The sequence below is a fragment of the Macadamia integrifolia genome, unplaced genomic scaffold, assembly GCF_013358625.1.
Source record: "Macadamia integrifolia cultivar HAES 741 unplaced genomic scaffold, SCU_Mint_v3 scaffold_18A, whole genome shotgun sequence".
NCBI lineage: Eukaryota > Viridiplantae > Streptophyta > Magnoliopsida > Proteales > Proteaceae > Macadamia > Macadamia integrifolia.
This window is the reverse complement of record NW_024870636.1, coordinates 336,142-358,632: the sequence shown is the minus strand read 5'-3', so window position 1 is coordinate 358,632 and position 22,491 is coordinate 336,142. Positions and strand designations below refer to the sequence as shown.

At 36.6% G+C, this 22,491-nt stretch overlaps 1 protein-coding gene and 1 long non-coding RNA gene across 2 annotated transcripts; both read left to right on the top strand.

Moving 5' to 3' along the window:
* Positions 1 to 5,023: 5,023 nt before the first annotated feature.
* On the top strand, positions 5,024 to 17,664 carry LOC122071142 (AT-rich interactive domain-containing protein 2-like). Its single transcript, XM_042635438.1, has 4 exons — positions 5,024 to 5,311; positions 5,800 to 6,444; positions 6,879 to 7,193; positions 16,100 to 17,664. Exons 1-4 carry the CDS (start codon positions 5,282 to 5,284, stop codon positions 17,003 to 17,005), a joined length of 1,896 nt encoding a protein of 631 aa, XP_042491372.1. The 5' UTR covers positions 5,024 to 5,281; the 3' UTR covers positions 17,006 to 17,664.
* A 3,399-nt stretch (positions 17,665 to 21,063) lies between these two features.
* Positions 21,064 to 22,125, top strand: LOC122071116. Its single transcript, XR_006138059.1, has 2 exons — positions 21,064 to 21,592; positions 21,677 to 22,125. It is a non-coding gene; the product is annotated as an uncharacterized LOC122071116 (long non-coding RNA).
* Positions 22,126 to 22,491: the final 366 nt, after the last annotated feature.

Genomic DNA, 22,491 nt, shown 5'->3' with positions numbered 1-22,491 from the left:
AAATCAGATTGGATTTTAGTGTCCATAAAAGCATGATAGATTAGAATTTAGTTTCAAACAATCATTTTTAGTCCCAGATTTTTGCTCCTGAATTTTTACAAATCAACCGTACTAAACACGTATTAAACACGTACCATATCATTGCCGTACATGTTTTATTTCACCAAATTTTTTAAAATGTATTATTACTGTATAATCCATTTAATTGCCGTATGTATCTGTTCCCGAATTATTACCGTTCCCGAACTTACTAACTATGCTCCTGAACTTTAATCCCCATATATTGGCAAAATTATAAGTTATGTTACAAAACATGTTTGTAAAGATTTTATTTTAATTGTCATATTACAATTTTTTTTTTTTTTGGGTAAAACTAAATTACAAAATCATAACTATAAAGATTGGGAGAAAGAACACTATCTGGTCGTGTGGCCACTGTGTCAGCACCTGGGCCAATGAAAATGCACATACATCCAACCAAGAGAGTAGGAGCTTCATTTCATGATACCTTACATCTGGGCATAAATAACACAATTGAATAACATTCTTATTCCCATAAATAGTTTTATAAAAAATTAAATAATTTTGCTTCCTTTCATTTCACAAAACCTAATCAAATTCAGATGGTCAACCAAGCAACATAATATGTCTTGATCAAATTGACATGAGTGGATGCTTTGCCACTAAGACAGGTGTTTGGTAAGATATATATGCCAATTAAATGAAGAGGTTAGGTGTGTGTGTGTTTCAACAAAGATAACGATGTTGGAAAAACGTATGAGCCCAAAGTCAGGGCAACCCAACTTGGTATTAGACAACATGTTTTGGCTTCTTAAATAGTTTGGTCAGTTCATTGAACTTGAATCATCATTTATTAAAGGTATTAATGACAACATCTGAACTCAATTCAGTCTTATCCTAATTAAATCAGATCGATTAAAGTTATGACAATGTGGTCTTTTGTGTCCACCTGTGTCTGAGCATAGGAATCATCGAATTGACTGATAGAAAGAACCTTACCACTCTGGTGTAGATAACACCAACGAGTGAGGCCAATAGGAAGGCACACAGGAGTATCTTTAGGCGTAGATAGGAAAACAACGTGATCTTTTTACACCCGCATATGTCTGGGCGTAGACAACACTATATTGCTAGGGTTCTTTGACCCTAAGTCAAATATGAAAATAATTCATATATTTTTTTTGAGGTTTTTTCTTTGGGGGAATTGAAGAAAACAACTTTGGTGAAGAACCCACTAAGACTTTTTTTTTTCGATATGTGGTATATTTGCATTGAAAAAGGGAAAAATTAGAGGACACAAAAAAGGCAGTTTCCTTATCCTTCTTAAGACAGACTTAGAGAAAAGCTATGGAATTCCTAGCACAAGCAGGACATGCCCTGCTAACAATAAGGAAAATAAAATAATCATAGAGAAAGAACTTTAGACTCTGTTATACACCATGCGGGTTGCATTCTCTTCCACAACGATCTTCAGATCATTAGGAAAGCCTGTAAGAATAATCATAACTTCTTCACTTGGAGGTCCAAGAGAAGCCACTAAGACTGCAGCCATATGAATCATTATATATACCAAACACATATACATAGAAATGATATATAGCTTTTCCTTGGTAAGGCAAGCATTGACCCCAATTCAGATGAAGTGCTTGGCTTATAGCTTTTTCAGCTACTTCATAACCTAATTGGGAAGGCTTATTCCTTTCCAAGATTTGCATTTTCTACCTGGTCTGGTGGTAGTAGGAAGCTCTCTTGAACTCACTCCATAATTGAAGCAACAGTTCAAAAGGGCTAAGCTCCTACACTCACAAGGAAGCACACTAAAAAGGTCAAAAAGAGAAAAGAGAAGAGTCGTAATGGGCATCCCATCATTTGTCAACTAGTGCTTCTTTTTGTTGGATCGGTTTCCCTCATTTAGTATGGCACTGTTTTAAGCCAATTTTAGCAACCATTAACTGTCTTGTCCTTCCCCTTAGTTCTCTAAACAGCAACTCGAGTCAGGTGTCCCTCACATAAACAAATCCCCGATTTGAAGTATATTGGAAGTTTGTTCATCAAATCCATCGGTCCTCACCTAAAATTGTACGCAACCAAGGATAGAATTTGGACATTTTATTCATATGGTACATAATGTTGATTCTGAGACACAAGTGCAAATGTATATATGGTGTATATATTGAACTGAACACATGAAAATCTTGAATAGACTTTTATCAATTGATAATGAAGCAGGATTCTTGTTTGTAGTTTGCAATTGACTTGAGAGGTCCTTATCTTTCTGACTACATATTGGTGTGCCTGATTCATTGTAATTGATTGGGAACAAAAAAAACATATATCAAGGAATCCATTCTCTTTCTTTAGAGAACATATGAGAGAGAGAGAGAGAGAGAGAGAGAGAGAGAGAGAGAGAGAGAGAGAGGATGAAAACCAGATCTGGTGGTATGTTTTATAAATTGTTATATAGGAGGTTTTGAAAATATTAAATAATATTAATATTCATTTTATACATGTTTTTTTTTTTAAGTCTAATTAATGGTTTAGATTCTTTGTACATGGAATTACGACAGACTAGGGTAGACAATTATATTTCCTTACTGGAATGTTTGTCATGTGAGATTATTGAGTAGGGATTAAACGTAATAATTACCATGGGGAGATATAATAGTTACATCAATCTTAGGTGTACTTATTAGTAAATATCTTTAATTAGGAATTTGATATATAGAGGGGATTGTTGCCAGGTTGCGTGGCCTAAGCACCAGCATAGAGTTCAATGAGAGCATGCCGGAGAATCCAATAGGAATGAAATTTTTTATTTCACAGGGACGGGGTGGTCATTTTGCACTTCAATTGTCTGGCACAGGCACCATACAACCCAGCCCTGGAATTTTTCCTCAAATATATTATCTAGTAAACAATTTTGGTAGATTATCCCGATTGGTTCCTCTCTCTTCCCTAATTTTAAAAGCTTTGGATTTATTTAGCATCTTTATCTTGATAAAGAAGTGAAAGAGCAGTTACCCAGATCTAGAACACAAATTAGGAAAACTTTCTTCCAAAAAGAATTAGGAAACAATAATTGGGATTTACTCTTTACCAAAAAAAAAAAAATGTTGCAATTGATTGATAAAGATATGAGATAATGTTCTTTGTCTGAGAGTGTAATGTATGCTAGCATCTCCTTACGTCTATATCTCTCTCTTCCACCTATGAAATGATACATTTGCCTCTTGTTGTATGAAGAGAAAGATAGTGTTAGGGAGTGCTAGCATATACTATGCTCCCAAATAGAGAATTCGATCCTAAAATATTTAGCAACTTTATTGAGAAAGAAAGAGGAAACCAATTATAAAACATGATTCTTGAGATTACCTAATTATTGGATTTACTAATTAAGGCAATAAGGGAATAAAAAGGATAGGAACAAAAAATTTTAGGGTATTCCTCCTAAATACGGAATTTTCTAGTAACTCTTTCTCCCTCTCTCTCTACCTCCATTGTTGAGTGTTGTGATAGCACTAGGGTGTGGAACCCAAGAGTGTTGAAGGAGAGGGTCGTCTCCTTGTTCTTGTGCAAGCATTGTCTGTGTGGTCTATTGCAAAGTCCTTGTGTTGCTACATAAAGAAGGAACTAAGTTTCTTACAATCGTTGCATTGTGGTGTTCAAGGTGATTTTTCTCTCTTTCCATGACATGGATTTGTTAAATACCAAATAACTATATGAGAATTGATCATAAGTCTTATGAGATTAGATGCTTTAACCATGATCCATGCTTTAACTATGGTCCCTCGTTAAATCCAAACATCTAACTAATACTGATCATGACGTTAGAAACTTATAACTACGTACTTCCTCTTAGGGCATTTTTATTGCAAAATATAATGTACAAGAAGCAGCTAAAGAATCAATGGTTTGAGGAATTAGAATTGAATTGGTTTAATGATCTGATTCGAATAAGAAATATTGGCACTCGATCCCAGTTGCAACCGATTTTTTTTTTCTTCCGGATTGGGAGTAAATTAGGTTTTTTCTTCATTTTTAATTATTGTTTACTTCTTTTAGTCATTGTAGTAGCAGAAAACCAATAAAATTGATCTCTTGTAGTAAGATCCCAAACTTTATAGATTCTAAACTCAAAAAAAATTATAAATCTAATGAAATCTTTGCTTTTTCTTAGTTGATTTTATTTCTAAGATTTCAATCAACTCTAGGTCTGGAACTGAAATCACTAACCTGATATCTCATTCCGTATATTGAACCTCACGGTTTTAAAAATCAAAATCAGATCTATCGTATCAGACAATGTGGATTGGAATCAGCTGTGATTGAAATTGATTCCTATCAATTTGATATAGCCAATTCTTGATAAAGAAAAAACCCTAGAATCAATGAATTTTCAGATCTGAAGGCCTATTCTATAGTTTTTTGGGACTTGGTTCCCATCGATTAATTTTGAGCCTTAAATGCAACTTCTCAAAAATTGAAATCTGATCAATTGAATTAGCCAATGTAGATTGAAATCAACAATGATTGATCCTGATTCCATCCAATTACTTTTGAACCTTGAAGGTACCATTTCAAAAATTGAATTCAGATCAATAGAAACAGCCTTATGTTGATTAAAATTAATCATGCTTGATGTTGATTCTGGTCAATTTAATACAACCAATTCTTGATCAAAAACCCTAAAATCGATGAATTTTCAAATCTGATGGTCAATTCTAAACTCTTTTCAGACTTGATTCCCATCAATTTCAATCAAATCGAAAATATCAATTTGATTCGATCTCTGATTCCATGTTTTGAATCCTTGATTCAAACCCTAAAAGGAACTTGAACAAATCAGAGCCAGCCAAAATAAAAAAGCTGTAAAAGAACACTACTTAGTGAGTATTATCGTAATTATTAATTATGGACATTTAAGAAAGAGAAAAAGAAAAAAATAAAATAATAGAGAACCATTCCATTATCAAACCAAACCCTTTTTCTCCCATTCACCTCACCTGAACCTTGTTTTTTGCTCCCCCTCCCCAAAACTTTAAGAACTAGGGTTAGCTTATTGTGGCCAAGAGGGTTATAGATCTAACCCATTTGAAACCCTAATATTACTGAGCCAAATTTTTTTCTTTTCTTGGGACCTGAGAATAGTCATATTTATAACCCATCTATTTGTTTTTTGTACCCTTTTGTTTTCTACGAATCGAAGAATAATAGAAAAAAAAAAAAGGAAAAAAGAAAAAGAAAAAGGAAAGAGCAAGTCATGGCCAAGGAGAGTCACCTCCAAGTACTGGTACGTCTCTCTCTCTTCTTTCTCTCTGCTGTCTGTGATCTTCCCAGTAAGAAAACTAGTGTTTTGAAGAGGGGTCTGTATCTGTTCAAAAAATTAAAGGAGACCCATCTCCATTAATTTGTCATTTTTGCAAGGAAGGGGCGGAGAGGGTCAGTTTAGAGAGTGTAGAGAGAGAAACAGGAGAGGGCGTGTGTGACTGTGTGTAGTTATGTACTTTGTGAGTCAATGAGAGAGAAAGAGCGGGACGAAAAAATGAGAGGTACGGAGGGGCCAGAGGAGCTCTTGCGCCCTAGATCACTGGGTTCCCGCCAAAATCTCATCTCCGTCCAACACTGATAGATATTAATCGGTATCTTTCAGGTTTTTTTTTTTTTTTTTTCTGGTTTTTGAAAATAATGATTTTGTTTCTATCAATTTTTGTTTTTGATGTTGGTTCATTTCAAACGTTCAAAAAGATAAAGTGAAGAACGAATTGTTTGTTTGTTTAGGGTTTGAATTCGAAATCAATGGCAGGATGGTCGATTTTGGCTGATGGGTCAGTTGTAGAGTGCCTTGAAATCCTTCATTACCTTCAGAGCAATGGGTTCTGCTTGGGTCTCGATGCTTCTCTAAAAGGAAGTCTTTCTGGTTGCAAAGATAAGCTTCGATGTTTGTTCGATCACATTCTTACTGTTTTCCTCAAAGATATCTGTATCGGACATGAACTTCGGTGCTTACCTTCAATGCTTGGAGATGGGCAGTGTGTAGATTTGTTTAAACTCTTCTGGGTAGTGAGACATAAGGGTGGATACGATTGCGTGTGTAAGGATGAAAAGTGGTCTTCTGTGGCAGAAGAATCCGGCTTTGATTCGGGAGTTGCGTCGTCTCTGAAACTGATATATGTCAAGTATTTGTATACATTGGATCGATGGTTGCAGAGAATATTCAAAGATAAGGGCGTTAGAAGAGGTTTATCGGACAGTAGTGGAGACCTGGGTGTGTTACCCGCTGAGCTAAGGACTGAGTTTAAAGGTATGTTATCGGAGCTGTCAGATCAAATGAACATAGATGGGAGACACATTCAGTTGGATTCAGGGAAGAATGAGTTTCTCTTGCCAGCTATGGATTCAGGAAAGAACGAGTTTCTCTTGCCAGTTATGGATTCAGGGAGGAAGGTGGCAAGAATTATGTTGATGATGACGAAGAAAGGACATATGAGTTTCCCTTGTCAGCTACTGGAGATTCAGATTACAAGCTTGATGTGCCTAATGTGATGCAAGCTGATGGTGGCAAGAATTATGTTGATGATGACGAAGAAAGGACATATGAGTTTCCCTTGTCAGCTACTGGAGATTCAGATTACAAGCTTGATGTGCCTAATGTGATGCAAGCTGATGGTGGCAAGAATTATGTTGATGATGACGAAGAAAGGACATATGAGTTTCCCTTGTCAGCTACTGGAGATTCAGATTACAAGCTTGATGTGCCTAATGTGATGCAAGCTGATGGTGGCAAGAATTATGTTGATGATGACGAAGAAAGGACATATGAGTTTCCCTTGTCAGCTACTGGAGATTCAGATTACAAGCTTGATGTGCCTAATGTGATGCAAGCTGATGGTGGCAAGAATTATGTTGATGATGACGAAGCAGTTGAAATGTTGGATTGCGGAGCTGACATTTGCTCTCGCAAGAGGAAGCGAGAGTGGTTCTTTTCAGGAATGCTGAATTGGGTCATCGAGGCTGCCAAAGATCCTTGTGATCTTACAATTGGAATAATACCTGAATGGTCTAAGTGGAAATCTCACGAAGGTAATGAGTTCTGGGTGCAGGCTCTGTTGGCTCGAGAAGCTCTGTTAATGAAAAAGCAGATTTGCTCAACTTCTGAACAGTCCATCTTCCAGGTATATGCTAGTTGTTGTTCCTTCCTTTTGCATTAATTAAAGGGTTTGATGGTGCAGTATTTAGGCACCAGTACAATGGCAGGAGAAGAAGAATAGCTTGCGGTTTCAGGAATTAAAGATTCCTAGTTTCTCTAGGAGTCCTAGTCTCATTGGGAATCCAATTTTAGTAATCTAGTCTACAATGGAGTTCAATTAAAGTAGAATTATGATTTCAGTTTCTTTCCTATTTTGATTTTTTTTATATGTCCTAGTTCAGGTTGTCATCTTGTTATGAATTGATTTTCTTTCATTATGTCAAGTTCTAGTTGGTTTAGGAATTCCAAACACAGATGGAGGTTTTTGAGTAAGTTTAGGAGTTGTTTTCACTCTTTTATTGGTCAATTAATTAGTCAATTTGATTACTAGTTGGTTTAGGCTATTTCTATTCATGCTATAATATATATATATATATATATCTCCTTCTGTATCCACTGATACGTATTGTATCTTTAAGGTACCAATATGATATCTAAACAATTTGGTATTAGTACATGTAAGAAATCTCATCCTGTATATGTAATCAATTGAATGCGTTTGTCTCGTCGTACTTTTTTCTCTTTTTTATACATGATAGATTTACACTTTACTTATTTATAGCGTTTTCTACTTCAAAACTGTATTTTGCATATATCCTAAGTATTTCTTTATTTATTTATTTTTTTTTTTATCATTTCCATATGTATCTATCGTATCTTGCATCTCTTTGATGCGATGTCTCTTAAAATCACCGTTCCGATACAATACCTGATATTGATACTTAAAACCTTGATCGTACTGCTGAAATCTGTTTGTATTTTAATACTCTTTTGACTGCTCTTTTGAATCCCCATAAGATCTGCCATCTCTAGTCACTTCTGGAATTCTGTTTTGAAGAATTCTACTACTGATATGATATCCTTATAACTTCAGATCAGACCATTGGATCAGACTCATCTTTTGAGGTGTCATTCCCCTCCATAAATCAGAACTTCGACCAAGGTTTCACTTCAATCTGAGTTGTTGATTGTTCAATAATTAATTTTCTTGAATCTGGTCTTTTGTTTCTTCACTGAAATTGAGTTTCTGAACCTTATCCCTTAGGCTTCTAGAAACCCATCATTTTCTCCTTAAAGCATGGAGTTCAGCTGTACTCACCCAATGCATGGCTGGCTTGGTATCCAATTTTGTGGATCTAGGATTGTGTATTCTGACTATTCTCTATCTTCCTGGTTTTCCTTCTTATAATAGTTGATTTTCTGTCCAATGTTTTAAGTTAAAACAACTTGGATAATATGCACCCTTCTTTAATTGCTTTATCCGGTTGCTTTATGGGCAAGATGCTTTATTATCGAACTGAGGCATGAGCTTTGTATTTTGGATTTCTGCTCAGTATTCTGAGTTGCATCTCATAGGACTTCCTGTATCTACAGTATACATGCTTTGTTGTATAGGTGTTGTATGATTACCCCATAATCCTCTAAAATTTGCAATATCTATTTTTAAATAAGGGTGCAACTTGCTGTCACCAAAGTATTTAATGCAGGGGTAAAACAAAAAGTTTAAAGTTATTTAATGCAGTATTTATGTGAAATGACAGGATTTACCCTCACTGAAAAAAAGAAGTGTCTTATCCTAAAAGGGGAAAAAATTAAGGCTACAACTTCTTAGTTCACTACTTTGGTTACAATAAGACTTTCCTTTAAATAGAGAGAGTAACTTGGATTTGGAATCACTGACTAATTATCCACGTACTAAGAATTGAGATAGTGTGATGCCTCAGCTGTTAACTTGCTAATAAAATTTCTACATCCACCTACATACTTACGATAAAGAGAAATGTGTTAGACAGGGGATCTTTGTTGGTTGATAAAGAAAATTGTCATCTATCCCCAAAGTGTCTTACTTCTGGAATCAATATTGTTATGTTCCTTCCAGAAAACACTATTGGCACGTTACTCTGGCTAAGAAGCCACATTAGTGTTCCTTCAGATTGGGATTTACATAAGATTGAGGATACATTGGCAAATTCTCTGGACCGCCTCTTCTTCTCCTTTTGGGGAGTGTTAAGTATCCAAAATGAAAGGCTGACTCTCATGAATGTCACATATTTGTAGAATTGGGTTCATACAACTCAATAAAGTGAATGTTTTAAGCTTGTACACACTAGATTTCCAATTGATAAATATATGACTGTTCTATGAGTTTGCCAATGCTGATTGGAGGCCTGTTTATTACATGATTTAGGATAGGTTTGACAACCAAACCTGCAGATTATGGGCCTAGAATATAGCCTATCTACTCATTTAAGCTTATGTCTGTTATTTTGACGTAAACCACAATGCATTTTTAGGGGATAATATATGGACCAGTCAAAAGAAAATATAAATATTTCCTTGTTAAAGGGGTCCGATTGGGATGGGTTGATTTCATGAAAGGATTTAAGGACCTGATCAAGAGACAATAGAATCAGAAAGAACAGTGGAGAAACCCAAGTGATCTCTTAAATTGACCTATAACTTGGGATATGGTTAAAAAAACCTGAAGTAAAAGGCATTCTAAATGACAGCAAGAAAATTGACACAATGGCATAATATCATCGACAACGACATTACTGCCGCAAATAGGAAAGGGATGACAGGAACCGACTCAAATAGTACACCCACAGGTAACTTAGTTGCTATATTGTGCCAAAAAAAAAAACCTGAATTACATGTTCCAAGGCTTTTTTTTTTTTTTGAATGGGTGAGGGAAGGTAAGTATAATTGCACTGATGAAACTCAGAAATCAAACTGCAGAACCAGTATGCTGTACAAATGCCATGTTGGACATCAGGCCCTCCACTAAAAGAAACCCAGCCCCTTCAAAACAGAGACCCTCCCAACTCCAAAAAAGCTATCTACTCATTTAGAAAAAATTACAATTAAAAACTTCCCGATTCTACTAGGTAACGATACTATTTAAGAAAAACAACAACAACAACAACAACAACTCAGCCTTATTACAACTACTATTTAAGAAACACAGTTACTAAAAAAATGTAAAACCTTACTTGACTATAAAAAGTAATATTTGAACTTTGCTATGTATAATAATATGGGAGAATGTCAATATTAAGTTACATTTTATTTATTGCTAATATTATATAATGAATTTCATAAATTAGTTGCTATATTGAAAAAAGAAAAAAAAAACTGAATACATGCCCCATGGCTTAATATCAAAAAACGAATTTCATAAATTATAAAGTGGAGCTATGCCATTGTGATAAATTGACTGATGGAAAAGTGTAAATTCAGTTACTTTACTATAAAAGGTAATATTTGAACTTGCTATGTATAATAGAATCGGAGAATGTCGATAGGATTTCACAATTTATTAAAAATAGTCAAACTTGTATTTCTAATATAAAAAATGAATTTCATGAATTATAAAGTGGAATTATGCCATTGTAAGAAATTGACTGATAGAAAAGTGTAAATTCGGACTAGGGGTTTGGTAATTGTATGTTAGGGGTGATCCTAATAGCAATACAAAACTCATGGCCGTCAATAGGTTGAATTCTAAATTCCCTCTGGCATCGGATACGGCATATCGATCGTTCTTGGACTGGGATGTTTTAAAATTTAACAAACGCTGGGTCCAGGCCTGGCCCATATGTGATCCTGGCTGAGGGCATCAACTGGAATCAAGAGTGGTAGGAGTAGATTTGAAGAAATTGCATGTTAAACTAAAACACTTTAGAAATTTATGGTCATATATTATTCTTATTCTACTGGATGTGTAGAAATGCCTGATGAAATCAGATTTTATTGGCTAAGCTTTTCAACATGAAGGAAAAAATATTAGATAATCATAGTTGTTAAGGTGCCCCTAGGTTTCCAGGTTCTTTCTTGGGTCCAAGGCGACAACACAACTTGTTTACACATCACAATTTTATGTTGATTTATATTTAATGCTTAGTTTTTATTTATTTATTTATGAAGATGCTTATATTATATCCTATGGTTTGTCTATTTTATGTTGGGTTTCTCATATTAGGCCATTACTAGCACTATTATATCATATTGCATTGATACGGCTTCTAGGTTGCATATAAACATAATTATATAAAATTTATCATTGTTATATTACATATGTCATTAATGCACACCAGGGCATGTTTGCTGGTGCCTTGTCAGCGCCCCTCCAAAGCCTTGGGTCCCCTAGTTGCCTTGACAACTATTTTAGATAAGAGAGGAGATGTGTGAAGTTGCATGAAAAAGGGAAGGATAGGTTGAGATGGACTAAGATTGAGAAAAAGTATATTAGAATGCCATATTTGCTTTCAGTTTGGGTTAACAATGAGTTAAATCTTAGAAAAAAGGTACATTCTCCATGCAGTTGTTTCTGGATTGGAGGAAGCTTCGAGTAAAATCCTAAGAGAGATAATTTGGTGGATGTTGAAGGAAAAGGAGTCGTGTAAAAGTGGAAAAAGAAATTATTAAACAAGAACTAAATGACTTACTGTATTTGCACCTTTTTTCGACGAGGAAACCACATCTCTGTAATGTAGTACTCATGACATTCAAAGCATAGGTCTTGATATTGCAACCTTGAAAAATCTGATATGCCAAAAAACTATGGTGTTCTTAAGGGATTCACCTATAGGATCAGGTGATTTAAACCATAGTTGTCATGGCAACACCTAGCGGCGATTTGGCGTCCTGGCGGAATAAGAAGTTCATGGCAGTGCTACGATTTATGTGACTCACAAATGGCAGTCGCCATTGGCTGATAGGCATCGCTATGGACGTCAGGTCACGCCTGATTCACTAGGAGGTCGATTTTTTGTAAAATGCAGGGTGATTTTGATAGGGCTATGTTGATTTTTGATGATTCGATGTTGCTTAATGTTGGTTTTATATGTTATAGGGTATATATTGTAGGCTTGTAGCATGCTAAATAACTTTAGAAAATAGGGGAAATAAAAAAGTAGCATACTAAATAACTTTAGAAAATAAGGAAAATAAAAAATGACACATGGACGATTTGACCGCCATGGCAACGCCATAACGGGCGATTCATCGCCAAATCAATTAGCCACCCCTCCACCGCCTTGGATTGATTTGTCGCCGTGACAACTGTGATTTAAACCAACACTCTATTTCTATTATAGGGATGCAATCATGAATCACTAGATTTTGATAACCATATGCTGGTGGTATAGGAATAATATCTTGGGACCTTTGGGTATAGTTCTTGTAAACACCAGGTACCAGTGTAATTTAACCTATATATATATATATATATGTCTCTAGGGGTTTACACCTGGCCACCTGGGTTATTTGAGACTTTGAATCAGTTAGCCTGTGTCTCATCAAGTGGAGGCCCATTGGTGTATGTTGTTTGTTAGAAGGTAAAGCCAGAACTTTGGAGTGATTAGTGATATGTAGGAAGTGGTGGGGTTAGGTTGGATGAACCCTAGGTTCAGAGTCTTCAGACTAAACACCTCTCGGACAGGATCCCAAGCAAACCCAAATAAAAAAGTCAATAAAAGTCAACCTTCTCAGATGATGGTGAAATGTTAACAACAATACAACAACAACTAACATAACCATTATCCCAACTAAATGGGGTCAGCTACATGGATCTGATATGGAAACATTAAAATAATTGTGAAACGTTAACAATCACTCACAAATAAATAATGGTGATGTCATTTAGAAGATGGTAATGATCTAACAGTCGGATTATGAGGAATTTTAGAAGAGATTCAAATCTGAAACTGAAATTCAAGAACAAGAGAAAACTTAATCACTCAAGGTCAGAAAATCAGATCAGCTTATAAAGCTGGTCGAGTGCCTCTTTATGGGGTGCAATCCATGCTGAAAATTTCAGCCAGATCCAATGGGCAGATCTGCTGATGTGGACAACTCCTAGTGGAACTAGGATAAGTCAAAACCAGTCAAACTAGATGTCATATGATTGATCTTCTTACATATTTTATATGACCAATAGAAACTCAGCATTTGTTAATAATAACATAATAAATAGAGCAGTAGATATCCGATATAGAAAAGCCCTCAAAATAGCAAGAAATTGAATCCCACTTCTAGTAAGATTATATTATTCACGCAGCAGATTCTGAAACTGATAACAAAATGGTATTTAGAATATTGACCATGAAGATTTTCTGAAATCAGAACACAAATCAGACTTGTAGAAGTCTAGATTCCAGCAATCCTAGTATAAGTAGGATAGTCTTATTGCAGGAAAAAAATGGAGAATAAACAGAAGAAAGATAACTATGGCTTCCCACCAAGAACAAGGATCAGATTTTCACTGTCCTCCAAGGATCTCCCACCCTCTACTGAATTGCACAGCACTCCATTGCAGTGAAACAAACTTTATTCATCAAATCTTCTGTGAGCCTTGGCTCTTACAATCTATTTAAAGAAAAACTGAATGATGATCCTAATCTGAATAGGAAAGTAAAATCCTATTGCTAAGCAACATAAATAAGAGGCATAATAGTAGAAGGAAACCTTCCCACTCAAGGTGAGGGAATTCAAGGCCTATTAAACAACTTAAAATAAAGACCAAGTAAACTAATGAAGCCTAATCTCGTATGCTACCTTCTACCCATATTTTAGACTTGTTAACATTGGGATCAAAGGCCCAACACATACATAACACAACCCAAAGCTTATTTCCCATAAAATAAGCCTTCTAGGTCCCCACCCCCCCCCAACCACCCAAAAAAAAAAAAAAAAAAAAAGAAGAAGAAGAAAGTAATAATAAAAACATTGGTGTGCAGCTGTTGCAAGGACATGCATAGAGTAGGTTGATAGAGATGCAAACACCTTACTTTTTTATTTTAGTTTTAAAACTACAAGGAGGGAGATACTGAGGATAAGGTCATTTGTTGTGCTAGAGTTTTATGACTGTACAAAATGCACTTAGACCTGTAACCTGGTTAAACCTAGGTAAGTTCATTTCGTTTTGATTATGCATCTTTAAGTACTAAAACTGAGGGCCCTCCAACGCCTCCACAGAGCCCCATGTTCTCTGGGTCATACAGAAATACACCATGTGACCAAAGGAAAATCAGCCATGAAGTTTAAATGTTCAAAGTTTTCAGATTGTAAAGATATTATTTGTATGGGGAGCCTTGAAAGGATCTTGTTGAATCTCTATTATCTGCTGTTTGTGCTTCCGTAGGTTCCTTGTTAAGGTTGGACTACTTTATAAATGGAATAAAACAATTTTGACTTGGCTCTTCCGGGCATGATATTTATATTTATTTTTCTCTATATGTACGTGGTTTTTCCGTTGCATGTTTTATAGGGGATGGTTTATTTGGTGTTCACCTCCGTATTTGGTATTCCTCTATAATGAATGTGGCACATGTTTCCTAATTAGCTTTCCCATTCAACTCTTCTCTATTCATAGTTGTCAAGGTGCCACATGCGCACCAAGGCAGCCAGTTGCCTCATGTTTCAGTGCAGTCATTCCCAGATGGTGAAGTATGCATACAATATTGTAAACATGCCTGAGATTGGGGAAATACATGGAATATGGTAAATATACCTGTAATATGGTGCTCGCCTTGGGCCCTTGGTCTTGCCAATGTGTAGTTGCCATGGTGCCTTTGCCTTGGCTCACCTAGTATATGATGACAACATATCTGATTTCGTCATAGTTGTCATGGTGGCTAGGCAAGTTTGTTGTTGGGATAAGGCCGAGTTTTGTTGTTGTTGTTGTTGTTGTCATGGTGACTAGGAGGCCCAAAGTGTGGAAGGGGACACCGAGGTGACGCTTAGGCGACCCAAGGCATCTTCCAGCAAGGGCACCTGGGCATCTATTTTGTCATGGGAAACTTATACATACCATGCTCTACAGAATTTGTAATGTACTGAGGTAGCAACATATACAATATATTAAAAAAAAATTCTGGTATCAAATGCTCTTTTCTTTTGATTTTCCAATTGATCATATTATGTAATGAGGGTTCTAATGGTGAATTTTTAATGTTTATATATAATGGCATGTATCTTTTATGTGGGGACAAGAGATTGTTATATTTGCCATGAAATAGCTTTCTAATAATTTTTTTTTCCTTTTTCCTTAATGGTTTTTCTTTTTCTCTTAAAATTCAATTTTGTGTGTGCAAGGAAGCACATACAAGGTATATGCAAGGGCTGTAGCACCCATTTAGATATATCCCTGCAACACATCCATAGCCAGCTCAGGTAGCTGCCAAAACATGTACTTTCTCAAATTATCCCCTTTCATCCTTATGGCACTCCAATTGAAGGGTTTAAAATTTTAGAAAATTCAGTGGCTATAATCTGTGCCTAGTCCTGAGGATCCCCTTTCAGACGGGTGGTGGGTTTCCCATATCAGCCTTCCAAGGGGAATAATACTACTGTTACTGCAGTCCATCAATTTTTTATACCTTAATGCCAAATCAGACCTTGTGATGTAATCCACAATGTTCTTACTTCCAATTGTCTGATCAAGATTATAAGAGAACTCGTGGACTTCTACTAGTTTGTTTTGGTTCAAGTCGACCTTAACCAAGTCACTGTATAATCTCAGTAAGATTTACCATCATTTTTATCATGATCAGCCAGATCAGATTGTAAGGGAGCTTGTCAAGTGACTTGACATGAGTGTAAGGGAGCTCATGCATTATAGTCGAGTGACTTTTCAGGAGTCTGTTTTGGGCCTTAATGAAGTCACTTTCTAATCCGGCCTCTCTTTTTTAAAGATTCACCATATTTTCCTAGTGACATTATCAAATTTTCCCTTTGGTTACTTGCGGAATTTATTGTGTTGTAGGTGTGCTTAATTTTCCTTTGAGACAAAAGTATCTTCTTTTCTAATATTGTGTTCAAAACTTGCAGAAAAAACAAAAGATGCATCCGTCCATGTATGAGGATCCTGTTGATGGCAATCATCAGTCAACTGAAAGATTGAGGTGCAGCCAGAGAATCCTTTCTCTGAAAAATTCTTTCTCACCTGCCCCTTCACTGTCATCCTCCTCCAGTCGAAGTAACCCAAAAACGAGTCTTACTCCTAGCATTGCAGCGCTGGAAAATTACCAAAACAGAAAACATGTGCCTGTTGATTCTTCAACTCCCATTGTTGGTGGTGTCTCTGGTGACGATCACCTCCAACAACATGTTTCTGTAGGTCCACTTTTTCAAGCTCGAGTGCCAGATTGGACTGGTGTTCCTTCAGAAAGTGACTGTAAATGGTTAGGGACACAGGTTTGGCCACTGGAAACAGGTCAATATTATACGCTCATTGAAAGCGATCCTATTGGAAAGGGTAGACAATATTGGTGTGATTGCCGACTTCCAGGTTCAGTCGAATGTGTGAGATTTCACATTGCCGAGAAAAGGATGAGACTGAAGATTGAACTAGGGTCTGCTTTCCATATTTGGAAATTTAATGATATGGGTGAAGAGGTTTCTCTTCCATGGACAGAGGAAGAAGAAAAGAAGTTCAAGGCTATAGTAAGATTAAATCCTCCATCTCTGGGAAGGACTTTTTGGGACCAAATTTACAAATGCTTTCCCAACAAGAAGAGGAGAGACTTGGTGAGCTATTACTTCAATGCATTTCTTCTTCGGCGCCGTAGTTACCAGAATCGTGTGACTCCAAACAGTATTGACAGTGATGATGATGAATCAGAGTTTGGATCTGTAAGTAATGGTTTTGGGCATGAAGCAGTAAAGGTTGCAGATTCAAATTCTGTCTTGTGTGTTCAAAATGAGCAGTGTATTGATTTGGAAGAACATGCCTAGGTGGATTGGAAATCTAGATTCTGCTCAGAAGTGCAGGGTGTCGGTCAACGATTTTCAATGGAAATTAGGAGGGTTTTTCTTTAGATTCCCTGGTGCAGCATCAATTGCAACATCTGCAAAATGGAGTGCTGATGGGCTAAAGATTTTTGTAGTCTTATGGGTGAAACAATTTTGGAGAGATGATAGCACCCATGCTGGAGGAAACTGCCCACAGTGGGTACTTGGTGGTGCATGATGCTGCAAGTTTGGAATTTCTGATAACTGAAGCATGTGACATAGGCCATTTATGTCTTACTCTCGCAGTATATGTTTTCATGATATGCTGTTTCACTCTGGTGGATGAAGCATCGAGTATCAAGATCAAAGAGGTATCTTGAGATTACATTTTATCCATTTAAATCTTTGCTTCGTAAAGCAAGGCTGACTCAAACCTGAACAATCCCCCAAACCCCCCCCCCCCCCCCCAAAAAAAAAAAAAAAAATTTACATACATACATACACCAAGAGAGAAATAGAGAGTAGAACATACATGGTAATTTGCAGATTTAGGTAAATGGTGGTCATGGATTTTTTTTTTTTTTTTTTTTTTTTTAAAGTGTCTTATAGAGATTGTTTTATGCCCATGAGAATATGAGCGTAAGAGGATAACTTTTTTTTTCTTCTTTGTACTCCTTTTTATTTTCTTTTGTTTTTGGGTTGGCTGTTGGAGTTACTTTTCTCATCCCATTTCTATTTTATGGGAGAAAGAATGCTGTCAGGTTGTGTAGGGTGCGCTAGCACTTCCCTCTCTTTCTCACAGGAAATGACCTTTTTTGCCCCAAGGATGAGGTAGAGAGGGGGTTGCTAGCATACCTTCCCCTCCTGGGTAGGAAATATTAAACCTTTATTTTTGAAGGCGGAAGGAACTTTGTCTGTCAATTCTTCCTATGCCTACACAGCCTCTGTTCACAGTGGGGCTGTGAAAAGACGACTGTGTTGCCTCCTTGAAAACAAGGGCTGTGTGTGGGTGTGGGGGACGCTAGATGGACATGGTTTCTCCCATTTATTTTTTAAGTCAGGATGAATGTAAATGGGATCATTTTATGTGAAGAATGGATGATGAAGGGACCATGCTAAACATTGCAAATAGATGAAGCAGGGACTAGATGGGCCTATATTATAGTTCTAAGTATTGGTATTGTGTTGGGCATATCAGTCTATACATAGCTGAATTGGCTGAGCCTGATACCGATAACAGAGCGAAGTAGTGGATTGGCCGACCGATAACAGAGCGAAGTAGTGGATTCGCCGGGTATTGTATCGGTTCCTGTAGCAGTCAATTGGAACTGATAAAACCTGTAAAACTCTATTTTTTTTTTTTTAAATGAGAGCGACATGAACTTTATTGGCCTACAGAAGAAGCTCTAGTTCTAATAGCCTTGTAAGCAACCCTAAGAGCTTCAAAGAGGGGACGGTAAGACTTGGAAAAGATCCCAAGGCCACCTAGCCTCTATTACCAGTATGATCCAACTCACAATCTCAGCATTATCAACCCAAGTACTCACTCTTTGAAATCCTTTTGCTAAAGTGAGTTGTAACCTTCGCAAGATGGCTGTGGCTTGTTGAACCCTTCATCACCTGCATAGACATAACTCATAGAAACAAAACTGAATTTTGAATCAGAAAAACAAATCATAGTTCAGCCACCAAGATTAGTAGTACTATCAAACAAAAATTAGTCTTTTTTTAACTAAATGGGGATGGCTGCATGGATCTATCAAAGAAAAAGATAAAAGAAAGAAGAGAGGAAAGGTAAAAAGATAAAGAGAGAGAAATAAACAAGGCATTGCAACACTTTGGGCCATCCCACCTAGATGCAATAGGTAGCATGGATCTTTACCCTCCAAACAGCTCTGTTTGATGTCATACTAAGGTCAAGACTTAGGTTCTGCATGTCTTTCTTGGCCGCCTCATCAATGGTCAATTTAAGTATGCCCTTAGATCTTCTATTTACTTCTCACTAGATTTGATCACTCCTCCGTATGAACATGGTCATACCACCTTAAGTGGCATTCTCAAAGTTTGTCATGAATCAGGGGCACTTCCAACTCATCTCTTATCTTATCATTTCTCACTCTACCTCTCCTAGTTTTACCACACATCCAACTCAACATTTGCATCTTTGTAACAATAAACTTATCAATGTTATGTTTCTCGACTGCCCAATACAGCATAATCGGTCTTACGGCAATCCCTATGAACTTTCCTTTACGCTTGAGAAGAATACGTCAATCGCATAACACTCCATATGCTCCTCTTCACTTCATCTATCCTGCTTTAATTCTGTGAAGAGCAAAATAGTGATCGATGATTAAAAGTTAAAACTCAAATCAGGCACTATGGTTGGTTAGAACTTTTGTTAAGTTCTCGAAGACTAGTAGCCCTACCAACAATATCATAATTTGATGATCAACAGAAGGTAACGCTTAAAGGTCTACATTTTCTATTCAAACTTCTGAGTACTGTATCTCCTTTACCCAACTTTTGATCCGGTTTTTTGTGCCTGCCTCTCACATGAAATTAGGAATTGGTTATATCCGCGATACACATACTATTATCTGGCCAATACCAGATGAATTTACTAAAAAAATTTGAAGGAAAAATAGTCAAAAAGAAAGATAATATTGGAATCTTGGGAACAAAATCATCTGATCTAGCCTGATATGGTTAGTCAATATCGATATTAAAATTTGTGACGACGGATATCAACATCGATGCCGTGAACTAAATCCCTGTCCTCTTACCATAGTTTTAAGATCTAAACAACCACTGTGCCTGGTATGAGTTTTGAAGGCCGACTGCTATCTTTTCATCCCCAATGTCTTGCAGTTTTTATAACTTTTTATTTTTATGGTACTTTTTTTGCTTTAATATTTAGATATATGTTGCAAATAGCAAGTTAAATTGTTTTTTTTTTGTTAGGAATTAAATTGGTTCTCTATGTGTGATTCTTGCATTTATGTTTTATTGTAAAAACAATACGTAAAATATCATAAGATATTAAATTTATTTCATTTTTATTTTTATGATGAGTTCTAATTTTTTGGATTTTTCCAATTCTATCATTATTTAATTTCATATTGAATGTGAGTAAGTAACAATGTTAATTAACCTTATAATATCAGTTTTACTCTCAACGAAACCAATGTGAGATCAGCCCCTTATAAACTGATATGGAATCGTAACAAAGGATCACTCTCTGACCCCTCGACTCTATGGAAAGGAATCCTATTCGTACTTTGGTGCTACCTGTTTGTTTACCGTACACCAATGGGCAACCGGTGACTTCACCCATTCACATTTTTGGTGTGGGGTCTGCGTTGGGGGTTGTGGGTTGTGGGAAAGCTATGTTTGGTTGTACTTTTAATTTTTTTATTCTATTGATTCTTAACCTTCGCTACCTGGTCATGTACCCCTGCACCATCGAGGGGCCACTGCCTTCGAGCAGCGAAGACTCTCTCTCTCTCTCTCATGAAAGCTACCGAAGGCGGTGAATTCCACTATCATAGAAACCGAATATCCACCCAGAGTTTATTCCTCTTAGCTGTCTCTCCCTTACTGTCATTGACAGATTAGCTCCAGCTATCTATTGATATTAATTTTTATGTTGTGTACAACAGCCAATGTGCCTTTCTTTTTTGCTTTTCTTTTTTGTCAATTCTGATCACAGTATATTGTTGGTCGATTTGGCGATTGCCGTCTCAAACACTTCATTTGAAACGTGTTTTCGTTTTTTATCGTTTAAAATATGTTTTATCATATGTTCCTCAAATATACGAAAAAAATAGCACACTTTAATCATTCATGTTTTAAACACATCCCGTGTTTTTTAAGACTTCATGTTTTAACATAATGTCTACTTGACATATAAGAATTGTCCATTTCCATTTTTGCTAAAAATGTGTTTTATAATGTTGGGTTTGGTATTCACTAACTTGGGCTGAGGATCGACTACTCTGATATACAGTCTTGGAAGAATTTAACCCTATAAATCGGTTTACAAGATAAAGGGACTCAAGACCATATCAACCCACATCGATTCCCATTGAAAGCCGATGTGAGATCAACTCCCATAAATTGATATGGAATCGTAACATACCAGTGGAGGGCTAGGGCTGGAAAAGGTGTTGATCTGTGTACCTTAATGAAAATAAAGTTTATTTTAATGGTTTTACGCTGTCAACCTGTTGCATTGTAGAAGCTTTGTTGTCACAGGATTCTTGTGAAACTTCTTATGGCAGGTCCAGATGCCTGTATTGAAGATACATGCATTTCAGGAGGCATGTGTGTTCTCTGTTATCGAAGAACTTGCTGAACACAGAGCTATTCCATTGCTTTTTTTGAGTTGGCATTTATTCCAACTGTACACGATTATGAAGATTTTGCAAAACAACCAAAATTAAGAGGTTTCAGCGAGAAATGAGAGCTTATTTCTCAGGTTATTGTTGGAGCACACTCATCTGTCTTCAGCCATAAGAAATAAGATTCTGATGATGAGGACGATGTTCAGGATGAACAAGGCACCTGGTTACCAGGAAGCAATACCAAGTATGATGCAATTGTGTCAGCTTATGCATTTTGTTCCGGTCACCCCTTTAAAAATTGGCTGGACTGAAATGTTTCTCAATGCAGGAGTGAAAATCCCAAGCAGGAGAAGTCAAAGAAAAGGAAGAGACAATGGAAACAGCAAGAAGAGGTGGCTTTAGATGAGGATGTTGTGGAGGATTTGGTATTAGGTGCAGATGAAGATTTGATGAGTAACATCCCATCTGTAGAGGAAGAGGATAAATCAAGATTGGTGTCTTCAAAACAGGGGACACAGAAGCAGTTATCTTTTGAGGATTCATCAAAAAATAAAGGACACTCCCATGGCAAGAAGCCAAAGAAGAGGAAGAGAACTAAACAGGAAAAGTAGCAGGTAGTGCACTAGCTTAACAGTGAGGAAACCAACCTTACTGTTCTTCCTAATCTCTTTGATGTTCTAGGCTTCTAGCTCTATTAGAAACTATATGAACAGGCTCTCTAACTGTGATTTATTAATTTTCTTAATACATACAAAAATCCAACTGTTCTAACAGGAACACATGTATGTAAGAAAGAGGAATAGGCTGATGAACTGGTGAAAAGTGAAAAATGAGGGGTAATTTGGGTATTTTAAAATAGCAGGGAGAAGGAGATGTAAAAGTTCAAATGTAGAGGAGTTTTAGTAAATTTAGGTTTAGGGGAGTGATAGTAATTGGGATAGGGATCCTCTGTTGGTTTGGTGCGCAGATCCAAGGGCTAAGAGCACCTTGGGCTGTATGTTTGAGGGCTCCCAACTATTAAATCTGTGCTACACGGTGGAGATTTTGGAGTAATAAGACTGTTCCAATGAAGGTACTTGTAGAGAAAGAATCGCAATAAATGCAAAGAAGGGGCATCTTGTACCCAGATGGGAGGGCTTGCCT

What these genes read in the sequence shown, in the direction of transcription:
- LOC122071142 (XM_042635438.1), top strand. Translation starts at nt 5,282, where the DNA reads ATGGCCAAGGAGAGTCACCTCCAAGTACTG. An exon ending in AGAACGAGTTTCTCTTGCCA is followed by an intron (nt 6,445 to 6,878) that starts GTTATGGATTCA and finishes TCAGATTACAAG; the next exon opens with CTTGATGTGCCTAATGTGAT. An exon ending in CTGAACAGTCCATCTTCCAG is followed by an intron (nt 7,194 to 16,099) that starts GTATATGCTAGT and finishes CAAAACTTGCAG; the next exon opens with AAAAAACAAAAGATGCATCC.